The 14,834-nt window shown below is 37.5% G+C and overlaps 1 protein-coding gene across 2 annotated transcripts in view; it reads left to right on the top strand.

The window, feature by feature from the left end:
- GHRHR (growth hormone releasing hormone receptor) overlaps positions 1–14,277 on the top strand; it is a 37,782-nt gene extending 23,505 nt beyond the window's left edge. The window contains exons 5-13 of one of the 2 annotated variants that reach the window (XM_069860419.1): positions 3,174–3,271; positions 5,660–5,792; positions 6,686–6,839; positions 8,137–8,197; positions 8,885–8,954; positions 9,223–9,314; positions 10,124–10,253; positions 11,701–11,742; positions 14,081–14,277. In XM_069860419.1, coding sequence (XP_069716520.1) covers positions 3,174–3,271; positions 5,660–5,792; positions 6,686–6,839; positions 8,137–8,197; positions 8,885–8,954; positions 9,223–9,314; positions 10,124–10,253; positions 11,701–11,742; positions 14,081–14,203 — 903 coding nt within the window. In that variant the 3' untranslated portion in view covers positions 14,204–14,277. The remainder of the gene's footprint in view (positions 1–3,173; positions 3,272–5,659; positions 5,793–6,685; positions 6,840–8,136; positions 8,198–8,884; positions 8,955–9,222; positions 9,315–10,123; positions 10,254–11,700; positions 11,743–14,080) is intronic. The other variant, XM_069860420.1, reaches the window with a different exon arrangement.
- The last annotated feature ends 557 nt before the right edge of the window (positions 14,278–14,834 follow it).

Raw genomic sequence — 14,834 nt, 5'->3', positions numbered from 1 at the left:
AAAAGTTCATAAAATAAGAAGACATTTCAAAAATATCAGTCAGCAAGGTGACTTTGTAGAATAACAGAACTAATACAGCAATAGTATTGTTGCAACACTGCTACTCCAAATTCAGAAACATCAAAGTAAAAGAGGGATTCCTAGTTTCTCAACCTGCCTAGTATAAAATATCTAATTAAACAAGGAAAAGAATATAAAAAATGTTTCAAAATGTACATTTCTGCAACGCAGATCAGAACTTGAAATAGTTCTTCAGCTAGGTTTGTGCTATTTCTGATATTTAGAAGTTATTTGCACAGGGAAAATACAGTATTTGACCTCTAATAAGGATAGAAACATATTGTATATCTGTGTTTAACTTTCTGTAACTCCTCTTCCAGAGAGAAGAATCACTTTATTTGATTAAAACCTAATTGTCTAGTCTAACTCTAGATCTCTACCCTACCTCTGTATGGGCTAAACAATACAGTCTTGTCTTTATTTTTACAAGTCAGGTGAATACTATTTTGAATACTACAGAGAGAATGGAAATAATATTTATACTGTAGCTGATGAAATCCATTTAAATTATTGGAGTTTGGAGTTTAAATTATTGGAGTAAAATCTAGTTTATATCATCATGGGGACATTTCCCCTGTCTTGCCACTTCTTTTTGTATCATACTGTTTAACTTAATCTTTCTTTCCAGACTCAAGTCACAGTACTCGTTGCTCTCCATAAATAAACACATTGAAATGCAACTCTTCTCTTTCTTTGCTTCTTTTTTTGCCCCTTCCCTTACATTTCTGATGCAAAAACAATCTTAAATGAGTCTATGGATTTTTAGTAGCAATGCTCATTTCATCTCATGGTACACTGCTCCATTGTAGGTTTATCCACTTATGGGTTTGATTATTTTGTGCATTTTTCCTCTCCAATTTTTAAGTGGAGGTTGCCAATTATACTCAGCCTAGCACAACTCTGGAATGTTTCTTATGGTGTGGTGCCTTCCAGACTTACTGTCTTGCTTTGTAGCTCTGAGGAACTTCCCTGTGATGGGGCTAGAATTGTGCATTTAATTTCATCAGCCTTAAAAAAATTGATGTGTAAGACTAAAATAATCACTACACTGTGGATCTTTATTAGTGCTTTGGTCAGGACCAGGTGTGAGGTTTCCAAGGAAATCTTGGTTATCCTAACTTACTGCATTTACACTGAAGGGTGCTAAAATGATGGTCTGGCTTCCTATGGATGAAACTAACCTGGAAGACAGGTGCTGGGTGCACTTGTGTTCTGAGCAGTAACAAAAGTTCAGTCCATGAGACTAGACTACAGTATGTCAGAAATGCACACAGTATGGATTTAAGGTCCTCAGTAACAAAGGTTTCACTCTACTAAATCAGGGATCTAAACATTCTGGACTGCTGGGCTGAGATCAACAGCATGAGGTTTAACAAGGCCAAATGCCGGGTCCTGCACTTGGGGCACAACAACCCTATGCAGTGCTACAGACTGGGAGAAGTCTGTCTAGAAAGCTGCCTGGAGGAGAGGGACCTGGGGGTGTTGGTTGACAGCGACTGAACATGAGCCAGCAGTGTGCCCAGGTGGCCAAGAAGGCCAATGGCATCTTGGCTTGGATCAGAAACGGCGTGACCAGCAGGTCCAGGGAGGTTATTCTCCCTCTGTACTCGGCACTGGTGAGACCGCTCCTCGAATCCTGTGTTCAGTTCTGGGCCCCTCACCACAAGAAGGATGTTGAGGCTCTGGAGCGAGTCCAGAGAAGAGCAACGAAGCTGGGGAAGGGGCTAGAGAACAGGACTTATGAGGAGCGGCTGAGAGAGCTGGGGGTGTTTAGCCTGGAGAAGAGGAGGCTGAGGGGAGACCTCATTGCTCTCTACAACTACCCGAAAGGAGGTTGTGGAAAGGAGGGTGCTGGCTTCTTCTCCCAAGGGACAGGGGATGGGACAAGAGGGAATAGCCTCAAGCTCCACCAGGGGAGGTTCAAGCTTGACATCAGGAAAAAAATTTACAGAAAGGGTCATTGGGCACCGGCAGAAGCTGCCCAGGGAGGTGGTTGAGTCACCTTCCCTGGAGGTATGTACAAGATGGGTGGATGAGGTGCTGAGGGGTATGGTTTAGTGATTGATAGGAATGGTTGGATCCAGTGGGTCTTTCTGTGAGTCTGTAAACCACACCTGTTTACATGCACTGATTGTTAAGGCAGATATAATGGTATATCCTTTTTCTTGCTGACAAAAAGTGATAAGGTCTCATCTCAGAAGGAGTTCAATTGCCTTTTGGGGGTGCTTGTTTACCTTCATTAACTGCAAAAGAAACAGAGTAAGAAGAAACAGGATTGTGTAAACAATTACACAGTACAGTCCTGTGCTCATGCTCTCACACTGCTCATTTTACTATAGCTCATACTTAGGCAGCTAATTTTTAAGGACCTAAAATAGATAAAATAAATCTTACTTAGTGTCAGCCTTCTTATTCCTAAAGTTATACCTAAGGCTCAAAACAAGTATCTGCCCTTACCCAAGGTGAACTGTAGCGAGGGACTGCACAGATGCACAGATACAAAAACATTGAAATGGGACCCAAGTGGCAGATCATGTTAGACTGAAGAAATACTTGCAGCTTAGAGCTTATTCATTCTATTTTCAGTTCCATATGTGAAAGTTGAAGTTAGTTTATCCTCACTCAGAAATCACATTGGATAGAAGTGGCATTTAAATTGAAATAGATTTTGATTGACATTCTGTTTAAGTAACAATTGAGTTTGGCAGCAAGAAAAAAGAGTGAAAAAAAAAACTTCAGAAAAAACTCAAAAACATTGCAAAATTGTGGAGAAAACATGGTATAAAATTCAATGCTCATAAAAATGTGTGAGTTTGTGCTTTCATGGAAGACTGATTTGAGTTTTTATGATTTAGAAATGAGCTTGACATCATCCTGAACAATGTGTGTTTCTTTATCTGACTGGGCTGTATTCACAAAGCTGTGGAATGGGTCCTCACAAAAGAAATACAATGAGTGACTGCAGTTGAATTTTGCAGAGGAATTGAAAGAGTGGAAAAAGGCAGTCTGTGATGAGAATAGACTGGAATCACTAAACAAAGCAAAATTGTCAGAATAAGTAAAAGAGCTGTCATTTGACTGTAAGTTATGTGACAAATAATTTTCTTTTATAGCAATCCTACTTTTCTACTATAAAGGTCATCTACACTGTAGGATACAGCGTCTCTATCACCTCACTAATTGTTGCTGTGACAGTTCTTATTGCATTCAGGTATGTAAACTTGTCCTCTAACCCTGATTCTTTAAATAGTTCTTAGTATTAATGATGGATGGTTACGAACCAGAGGACATTTAATGAGCACCCCAAGCACTGAGCAGCTTATGCTAAATGAAATAAAGGCACCTTAGCATAAGGCCTCACAGTTTTTGCATCAGAATTAAAGCTAACTTTGCAGAAGCAGCAGCTATGGTAAATGACGCACTGTCTTCAAGGTTTCTCTTTGCAACAATAGAGAGTTGTTCTACCTTATACTCCTCTCATTTCTCACGGGAAGCTTTCCTTGGTAGTCCTTGACTTGTTACTTTGTAGTCTATCAATCTGTAGACTGAGATGCTCACACAGCTATTTCTCATGAGAAAATATAATAATGTATTGTAACCAATGATTACTTGTTGCTAATGGAGAATTGTCAAATCAGCTTGCAAAACAATGGCTTGCTTCAGCAAGTAAGGTATAAAATGTGTTGTGAACTTCAATTAAATGGCTTCACTTGGATCATATTGATCACTGCGTGTTGTCCCGTATTTTTCTTCCGTCATATTAATAATATAGTTAGAAATGCAGAAGGATAGAAATAAAAATATCTGGCAAAAATGGTTTAATAAATTAAGGCTAGAAATGAAAAGTGATCAGCGAGAGACAGATAGAAGAAGAATCAGAACTCGGAAATAAATTTTTTCTGTGAGGGTGGTGAGGCACTGGCACAGGTTGCCCAGAGCAGTTGTGGACGTCCTGTCCCTGGAACTGTTCAAGGCCAGGCTGGATGAGGCTTTGAGCAACCTGATCCAGTGGAAGGTGTCCCTGCCCATGGCAGGGGGGTTGGAACTGAATGATCTTTAAAATCCCTTCCAACCCAAGCCATTCTATGATTCTATTAGCAAAACTCAGTAACTCACTTTGATCCTAAATAACCAATAGATAAATTTGCTTCCACTAGCTGGATAACAGATAATATTTTATATACTCTGTGTGCTTGCCTTTTATGGCTTCTGTGGATTTTATATTAAGAAGAGGAATATGTACAAAGAACTTGACTCTGAAACAATGCTCCTGTGGCACTGTATCTATCACTATTGAAACATTTACTACAAAACTTTTGCAATTTAGGCTCTGAATTGTACTTCATTGGTAAGATTTCTGTCCTACTGAACTATTAGGCATTTTCAGGTATAATTTAGAATAGTGTAAACCTGATTATTTTCTCAGTTAATACTGATTTGAAGTTTGCTGCCATGTAGGATTTATTTTATTAGTCTTGGTTTATTTCTTGTATTTGTGCAGAACAAAAGAGAATAGGGTTTTATTATTACCCTGTGGGAATTAACTTTCTCTAGGGAAAGTTTCTTGACCTCTGCTGGTTCCTAACTCACATCTGGAAGTCAACAGATATGTTTATTGACATCCACTCTGACCTCAGGAAAACAAACCAGCCCAAATAAGGGGAAAGAAAGAAACAATGGACACAAAGAGACTTAGCAACTGGGAGGGAAATGTTATAGTTAACAATGGGATTGGCATTCAAGGTCATTAATAGAAATCTGCACTTTCTAAGTGAGCTTTAAGATTAGGTGGCCCTGAGATTACTGAATCTGGATGGAGTTCGGCTTTTAATGAGGCTTTTTACTAAATAACTGAAGACTTCAGCTCCAAAAGAAAACGTAAAGCTTAAGCTGTATAACTTCTCCAAAAGTCTGTATTTAATAACAATCAAAAAAATTAATCTGAGTTAACTGCATGTGAAGGTTTAAAGCAGATATGCCAAATTGTTTTAAAGCAATTATCTGCATTAATTTCGTTCATAAGAGCAATTTTGGTAAGCTAGGGAAGAATCTTTGAATTCCAGATAAAGGTGTCCACACAGGGGTTTACTGCAATTTAGCTCATCCATGGCATCGGGTATAGAAAATCCTGCTAAGTGATCATTGCTCTGTTCATTGAGAAAACTTACTAGTTAGTCCAGAATATCTCTGCAGACTTGTTCTTGGAGGTGTTTTAGCCATAGTTAGAATTGTATCAGTAAAGCTCATTCCTCAAGTGCAGGATTCTCTCGGCCTCAAAATAATGCCAACCAAATGCCTGGTTCAGGTATACCGAAAACAAACTAGAACTGAGATTCCTGGAATTTAGCAGACCAGAAATATCATCATGACACCCCCTTAAAAGGAAAGAGATTAAGGTGTAAAGAGTGTGCATGAATTGCTTTCCATAAGGAAAGTTTCTATCTCTGCCTGCCTGTAAAGACAGTTCAGTGGATAGAAGTGTTCTTTCTATGCATGTCTGGAAGTACCTATGATGAAACAAGGGCTTATTGAATGTTTACATTACTGCTGGTACAAGTCAGTTAATCACTTCAGAAGGATCTTTCTTCTTTTCTTCCAGGAGGCTTCGCTGCCCCAGAAATTATATCCACATACAGCTCTTTTTTACTTTTATCTTAAAAGCTATTGCCATTTTCATTAAGGATGCTGTCCTTTTCCAAAAGGAAGACATTGATCATTGCAGCTTCTCTACAGTAAGCACAAGAAAAGCAGCGGACTGTGATTCTTGATGTTTTTGGATATCATCTATAAATGGTTTAACATTTTCCTACTTACTATTTTCCCCTTCCAACCTTGTAGTGAAAATGATATAGTTCTTCTATTCAGCATGTTTTATCGATATTGTGTGCACCTTATGCCCTTCTACGTTCCGATTCTATCAGTTTGTGAACCTGTAATACTCTATATCAGATATAGACTTAGTCAAAGAAAAATGTAGTATTGTTACACTGTTATCCTTATATAATCTGAAGCCTAAAACTGAAGGTCTCAAGTACCTCATAACACAAAGATATTTCTTCTGGAAATGCTAGATTTCATGTCCTGACAGGAAGTTCTCAATTGTAAACCACAAGACGTGCAAGGTACTAGGCAATCAAATTAGCTTTGGTCCAGCCGCAAACACTGGCAACAAGGCAAGGGTTTTCAAACAGAGGTTTATGGGATGATTTTCCTGCATTGCTCATGGTCACATGAAAAATTAAAACTGCGTGTAAGTAGGAAAGTGAAATACGACATGTCCTTAAACAAACTTTTGTCCAAGGTCTATGGAGCATTTGACTATACTCATAGAAACTACACTGAAGGTAGTGCATTTGTGGAAGAAATCACATGCTTGGGAGACGACGCTTTATTTCTAGCATAGAGAGATAAATTGAAATACAGCAGAGAATCCAAGCTATTATGATGGTTAAAGTATCACTATGCAGAAAGCTATATTACATTTGAAGCTTTCCTTTTAAGAATACATGCAATTGTGAGATCTTCATTATAGATCTCAGCTGGAATTATCAATGCTTACTGCCTCTGAAGATCAAAGACATTTATGCACAAGTAATACCAAAGCTTTGACTTTCTTGTTCTCTAGACTGAATGCAAGATCTCAGTTGTGTTTTGTCACTACTTCATGATGACAAATTTCATGTGGCTGCTAGTAGAGGCTCTTTACTTGAACTGTTTACTACTTTCATCCCTTTCTCATGGAAGAAGGTATTTTTGGTGGCTTGTTCTGTTTGGCTGGGGTAAGTAAGGCTTTTACATGAAATAAATAAAAGGAAAGATATTACTAAAGGCTTGATCCATCCTATTAAAAATACTGGATGTGGGATTAGTCTGCCTAATTCAAGTGCCCAACTTGGGTGTTGCTTTGATTTTATTTTCACATGCATACTAGTAAGGAATGATTTAATTTTGAAAAATAATAGTATTAAAATTCCTCTGAAATATGTGGAAAATCAAATACATTTGAGAACCCACAGAGAGACATCCAGTCCAGTTAACCTCCTTTTCCCTATTAAAAACACAGGCACCTCTAAGGAGCCACCTAAGTTAGATGTGCTTTTTGTTCATGCAGAATATAGTTACATAGTCTTCTTCTGAGAATGGTTCCCTCTGGAGGCATAGTAGACACTTATGTAGTACTGATATTGCTCCAGTCCATACTTTGCATTGGGCAATATTGTGAATAAAGCAATTGCCCAGGATTTCTATTCACTAAATAACAGCACAGATATGAGACAGGAACATCTTCATTCATTTTTGTTGTAATCTGCAACAAGCCTAATTCTTCAAAACTTTGTGGTGGCTCACAAATCAGAAATTAAGTGGCTGCGTGCACAAAGCTGCTGTGGAAAGGAAAAAGCAGAGAACTCCTATATAGCAGATAAGTGCACACATACAGGGGATTCTTGGATCAGTTCAGGGAGGCAGTCCATGCATGTTGCCACAAAATATTAATGTAGGCCTGACAACTAGGCAAACTGAATTTCTTTTTGTGTTTTAGGGAGATTTCAAATGTCTTTTTAGGAAGGTTCAAGATAGACAGTGTCAAATTCTGTGTTTGTAAAGTGCTAATACAAATGTTATTTTAAGATCTGGTAAATGCTGTTCCCAGTATTTTATCGTGTAAAAAGCACATTTATTACATAAAACTGTTTTTTAAGGTACTATCTGCATGCAGGTGCTTACTTCAAATGAGATCACTCAGGTAAATTTTGTTCATGTTAGTAAGAGGCTGCAAGTTCAGGTCTCTGTAGCAGAGCTGTATTGTGGATAAAGTGTGTCCTTTTGTATCTTGAGTGATTCATAATCACCAAATATTCAGTGCCATAACTTCTTTCATTCCTTCAGGGGTACTCGATTTTGGTTTAGATTTATATTGTGAGTTTAAAGCAGTTTCTGTTACATGAACTGTCCACAAAGCATAACTCTCCAGTTCAGAAAATGAGATCTGTATCATCACAACAGAGTTTCAGTAGACAAAATTTGGATTAATTGATGAAATTAAACAACTACAGTTCTTGTTTAACTGTCTACCAGGTTTTCCAACAGTTTTCACCCTTATCTGGATATTAACAAAACTCTACTTTGAAGACACAGCGTAAGTTGTTGTTTCCTACATTATTCTAGATTCCTGGGTAATATTTTTAAATTCATAGTGATGAAGGCTTATGTAATTTCAATTACATAGGAAAATAACATCAGTATAATACCTACCTTTCCCTACACTAAGAAGTTTATTAGTGCCTGTGGTGGAGTTCTGCATTTCCGTCCCTCTGTGGATGTAGTGAGTACAAATTCCCATCTCCATTAGAGTATATGATATTGCCATAATATACTCTAGTAGGGGGAGTTCTTCCCAGGAAGAAGGAAGGAAAAAACTCTTCACAGAAAGGCTGGACATTAGGAAAAAAATCTTCACAGAAAGGGTCCTTGGGCACTGGAACAGGCTGCCCAGGGAGGTGGCTGAGTCACCTTCCCTGGAGGTGTTTAAGGCACTAAGGGGCATGGTTTAGTGTTTGATAGGAATGGTTGGACTCGATGATCCGGTGGGTCTCTTCCAACCTGGTTATTCTATGATTCTATGATTACTGCTTTTTGAAAAGAGTAGGGTAATCTGTAAAGAGTATACCTTATTCAAAGCAGAGTTTAAATATTTGGATATTTATGCTGTACCTGTGTTTCCCTAAAAATCTCTCTCTTCAGATATTCACTGGCATTGTGAGTTGTTGTTTCGATTGTAGTGATTTCATACACAGCTTTTCTAAACTTGCTGTTATTTTTTCAGATGCTGGGATATTAATCAAGGCTCTCCATACTGGTGGCTAATCAAAGGACCTATTATTATTTCTGTTGGGGTAGGTATTTCCAAGTTAGCCAACAATAATTAGAAAAGGTTTTTAAATTAAAATAAAATCTGGTTATTGTTTGCTGAAATGTTGTTTGAAATAAGGAAGAGGAATGACAGAATTTCTAATGTAATCCTACCTATGTCCAATGCAAACTGAAAAGAGACAAGGGAAGTGTACAAATTATATAATAACTGAAATAAAGATAGTTTTTCATTGCAAAATTCACATTAAAATGTAACCTTTTCTTTTTTTTCCCCCCTAATATTTTGAACAGGTCAATTTTGTCCTATTTATCAATATCATCAGAATTTTGCTGAAAAAACTAGACCCTAGACAAATCAACTTCAATAACTCTTCTCAGTACAGGTAATGTATGGACTAAGCATAAAACTATAACTATTATTTTAACTATAAAAACATATAGCACCTTTTCTAAATAGAGAAGCACATGTCCAGTGTCACAGACAGGCTCAGGTTGGCTGACATTAAATTTCAGAAATGCCCAACCATGTTCCATTCCCAAGGAAACTAGTCAAAATATGACACTCTTCTCACCTAATATATGCCATCTAAACATGAGGTATTCACAGAATCATAGAATTACCAAGTTGGAAAAGACCTACTGTATCATCTAGTACAACCATTCCTATCAATCACAATTCAGATCAGTACAGATGTCTATCTTCTGATTAGAGTCAGTGAGAACACTTGGAAACCATTTATTGAATCCACATTTGATCTCTGATTTAGGCAGGATAAATTATCCTCTATAGAGGCTTTTCCTTTTTGTGGACTATAAAGGGAGCCTGCATATTACTTCCATTATATTTACTTAGAAAAGAACATTGCATTTTCAATGGCTCTTATGGAGCAAAATATGTTATATTCCTATGTGTTTTCCCAAACTGCAACCTCATTGAGAAAGAAAGAACACCAAATCACTGTAAAGCCAAGGACATTGCATTGCCAATAAGGCAATAAACACCAGAAATCCATTTCCATCTGGTTTCTCATTATGCTTTCTGCCCAGCACCATAGTCCAAAGAGACATAAACTTCTCGTGTAGGTATTTAGATCCCCTTTTTAACTTCTGCATATGACTATTGCATATTGCATGCACTAGTCTTTATTCAGGGAAATAATCTTATCTTACTTCTTCTCATGTCCTATGCTAGACGTCTCTCCAGGTCAACTCTACTTCTAATCCCATTATTTGGAACTCATTATATTGTCTTCAACTTTCTTCCGGAATATACCAGCCTAGGGATTCGGCTTTACTTAGAACTCTGCATTGGATCTTTTCAGGTAAAATGTCTGCAGAGGCTTCGGTTCCTTCCCAGAGGATTTTCTAATTTAATCTAGTGTCCACACAACAACTATTATCGTGCAAAATAATCACTGAATCCTAAAGACAGTGTCTCCTCATAGTGTTTGTGGTTCTCTGCTGAGTTATGATACCTGAAGATGTGACCTAAAACTTACCTGGCTGTAGGTTGGACTATATTTGCAGATTTTGCAAATACAAGGCTAAGTCTTTCACATGCATGCATAAATTGGATTGCAGAAGTCAAGCATAGAAAACCTTCTTTGCTACCAGTGGTACCTCACAAACCTTCCTTGACTTCACTGACAAGATGAAGTTGATTTTGGCTGATTTTAAATTATCCAGGGGCAATCAAAGCTGAAAATTCAGCCACTTGCTGGTTCTTTGGCAAAGAATAAATTGATAGGCAAACAGATAAATATCAAAGAGTACCCAGTGCACATACCAACCCCATACAGACTACTGCCATGAGAAATGTTTGTTTCCCCTCCTGGGTCAACCAAATATTTGGTGTACTTAGGATGCCTCCAACTGCTCTGAATTGACACACTGAGCATTAACACAAAGATGAGGAGCTCCTTGTCAACTAGAACAGTTATTGTGGCTGCTCTGATGTACCCTCTAGGTGGTTTTACTACCCTTCCTTTCCCTGTGCTGTATCTCACAGCCCACAAGAACCAACTGTGGGAAATCCTACCAAACTTCACAAGGGAGTGTTTCTCCCTTTGAAAGGTTGCACAACATCATTTGTCAGTAAGCATCACCAAAAATCCAGCAGTTGTGCTGGTTTATTTCTCTTGCAGATTTAACCTCTCGTGTCGATCCTGTCCAATAAATCCTTGCATATCCTGACCTGGAGCTGGCATTTACTGAGTTAATTAACAATGTAAAGAATAAGTTAACTGAATAAAAGGGTGGGATGTTTAGCTAGTATCTGATTTTCCTGGGTTTGTCTCAATTCAGAATCTTAACAGATGTGTTCAGTATGCTACAATTTGATCTCATCTGATATATAGTGGAAAGACAGAGAAGCTGGCTAGAAAGCAGTAGGAGCTTCAAACGTGGATCTCCTCACCAAGTCAATGTTTCCTTGTTGATTTACACATTGTAAAGAATTAACTCACCTTGAGTTTGGTTGCAGAACTAAACACACTTTAGCAAGCACATTGTGGGAGAACTTCAGTTGCTATGTGACTTGTTATTGTGAATAATACTGCATTACTGACTTGGGTGAAATGCCACTAACTGACTGGTTATCTCAATGATTGGCTTTCTTGGAGATCCATAAGGAATTTTCAAATGTGTAACGATACTCCAACTTACAATGACACTCATTAATTCCCATACACAACATCATCATGAAATCATATAGGGCAAGTGGCCTTTTCAAACTGTGCTAACACTCAAAGCCTTTTTTCACTTTTTCAGGGGTTTATTGTAGCAGTTCTCTACTGTTTCCTGAACCATGAGGTAAGGAAAATATACCCTTTACAATGTAGCTTTCATTGGCAGATACATAGAGTTAATAAATACTTGCATGCAAACAGATAATCAAATCTTCTGTTTTCTCAGGATTGTCTGTTAACATGGGAATCAATGAAGCTGAATTTCATTTAAATTATCTTTATGGGAATGAAGCCATCTAGTGGAGAAACACACTCTTACTGCTTTGCTATTCCATCAAACATTTTTTAACCTTTCTTCTTATTTTTGTACCATAACAAGGCTTAGGAAACCTGTGCTAGGTCCAGTGAAAGTATAAGCTATTGCAGTGATGCAAAGAGATCTCTAGTTACCTGAAGTCTGTAGTTGAATTAGAAAGTATTTAAATTTATGCTGATTGTCCCATATCAAAATATTTTCTAGCACTTTTAATACGTTCATGAATCTTCCCAGTATTTCTTCATGTGGATAAATCTATTTGATGATCTAAGTTAGGGTTCTACTGTCAAAAGGACATGACATTTAGCTTTGTAGCCAGGTCCATTTATATAGTCTAGATGCTGTGATAAGTATGTGTCATAAATGAAATATATAGGCAACACAACAGTTTAGCTTTCTTTTATTAGAATGGGTTGCAACCCTGGAATTTCATGCTCATTTCTGAGCAGAAGGCAGCTGAGATGGCTGTTTTATGATAGGACTGAGATTTGGTTTCAGACTATGCTAACAATCTACTGGTTTCTACCTGCAGCTCCTAAAAAGGAAGAGTCTTCTGATTCACCTATATCACCACACAGGGCATCTCCTAGAGTGTCAAAGGTGTGTTTAGGAGGTGAATCCTGTCCCTAGCCATCACAGTCAGTAAAATAGTCAAATGACTAAGTACAATTGTCTGCGTTAGAGATATCTGACCCATTTTGACTTCCTGGGCTGTGTTAACTAAATCTTCGTTCCCCAAGTTTGATATCTAGATATGATTAAGCTTTCGAACAATATTTAATTGTTCAACTGTGCCCTGGTCCACAATTTTTTTTTTTTTCAGAAATTTCAGAAATATTATAACAATTATCTTCAAATATATTTACACTTCTTAACCTTTTGGTTGTGTTTATGGCTATGAATTTCTGACTGTTCTAATGACACTTGTGCTCAGTTGAAATTCCTGTTTATTAGTCTCTTAATAATCCTAATCTCTTCTGATGGCAGACCACAGTTTAACATTCAGTTTATTTATGACAAATTGTGTGTGTATATATATAAAATATGTCAATGTATAATGACATACCAGACATACAGAACTTTTCAATTTAGAAATGTCCTTCCTATTAAACTACTGGGAAGGCATACTTCTAATAAGTATCAGATGCAAAGTCAACTTTATTGGCTGGCCTGGACTCACTGTAATTTTCTGCAAGTGTGCCAATGCATGGCATATGTATATGTCAACAACAGGAATCAGATGTCTCTTGTTTATTGATGACTTCAAATAGCAAAGAAGTACTATTTCTCAGCCACGCATTGGTGAGTGTTGACTAAGAAACTTGCTTCAGATTATACTATTGTAGAAGCAGATAGAAACATGGTAACATCTCTTAGCAACTGAAGAAAGAGCAGACAATGTGGAGAGAATGCATTTAATTTTGTAGGCGAGGTTGATGAGACCAATATTGGAATAAAATTCAAAGGTATATTTGGAAAAAAAAATAACAGAGAAAATAATGTAAAAAGCTGAGCAAGTATTCTTATGGTGGAGAAAATATTTTACATGGCTAGAGTTAGAGACCTCAAGGTCTTTTCATTTCTCAGAAGAGGTGACTTGACAATGTGTAAATATATTAAAGTGTATTTGTATTTCTCCCCATACTTTGATGGGAAGAAAGCTAGTGCTGGCAAGCTTTTCAGTTCAGCAGAGGAAAGTGAGGGCCCACTAGAAACTGAAACCAAGCGCGTTAAAGAAGGAAGTGGGACGCTTTTATTCAATTTTGTGACATCTCTGATAGTAAACCTTGGTTGTTGGGTTCATAATCATTAAATAGGAAAACAGGACTGGTGAACTCACATACAGTATTTCCTTACTTAATGAAAGTAAGAATGAGTTTCATTTATTCCTTTCAAAATGAAAGGGCAGCTCTGAGAGAGCCACGCTAGATATTTTCATCAGTGAAGAAAAATGGGCATACTGAGATAGGCCTCTGGAGGATCTTACTGTTGTCTACTAGCTAGAAAAGGGACCTAGAGAAATTATCTTGGACTGATATGTCTAAATTTTACCCTTATGTAGCCATCATTTCTGTCTTTCCTTTTCCCACCATTCTCCTCCCCAGCAGTATTTGACCACAAAATAACATTCTCCTCTTCTTTTGAGGTCCAAACAGAAATTGGTCGGAGGTGGCATGGAAAGAGATATGGACTTATGCCAGTGCGAAGGAGGATGAGATGGACTGTGCCATCTAGTTCTGGAGTGAAAATGACCACATCTGTGTGCTAAAGATGGCCTCAGGATCTGGATAAATCATGCCTTAAAGTCTGATTAGAAAAAAACCCCAAACAACAAACAAGCCAAAAAACCCCACCAAGTATAGTGATTGCAGTGTATACTGAGTAAAGTAGAGGATGATCCCCTTCTGCAACAGTTCTGCCCACCAGACATCTTTTTGAAGGACAAATATTGGAGCAACAGAATAAACACTGACTGGCTGATCAAAATGCCCCTCTCATTGATATACTATACATCGCAGCAAACACAAAAATCACCTTTTCTTGATTCACTTCCTGTGCATTTTCATTGATGAACAAGCATAATATCTATAGGGAGTGGACATCAGTAGTACCTTTCGGTGACAACATAGATGACCAGACCTGGAAACTGGTATTCAGTCCTCATGCAATGGGAAATGGAATCTATCCAGCTTGTGCAAGCTTTATTCCTTGTTTTGAATCACTAGACATGCAAAAAGGAAGCCAAATGTTTTGTTGAACTGCAAACCAATGATTTATATTGTCTTTTTATATTGTCTCTCTAGAAGCAAAAATATTCAAAGCTCAGGAGAAACCCTAATACATTCTCATATTCTAGTGTTATTCTAATAGCTACAAGTTAGAAAATTTCTGATAGTAAA

Source organism: Phaenicophaeus curvirostris, chromosome 6, assembly GCF_032191515.1.
Source record: "Phaenicophaeus curvirostris isolate KB17595 chromosome 6, BPBGC_Pcur_1.0, whole genome shotgun sequence".
Classification (NCBI taxonomy): domain Eukaryota; kingdom Metazoa; phylum Chordata; class Aves; order Cuculiformes; family Cuculidae; genus Phaenicophaeus; species Phaenicophaeus curvirostris.
Note: the sequence above shows the minus strand (reverse complement) of the source record. Positions and strands in the feature narration are given on the sequence as shown.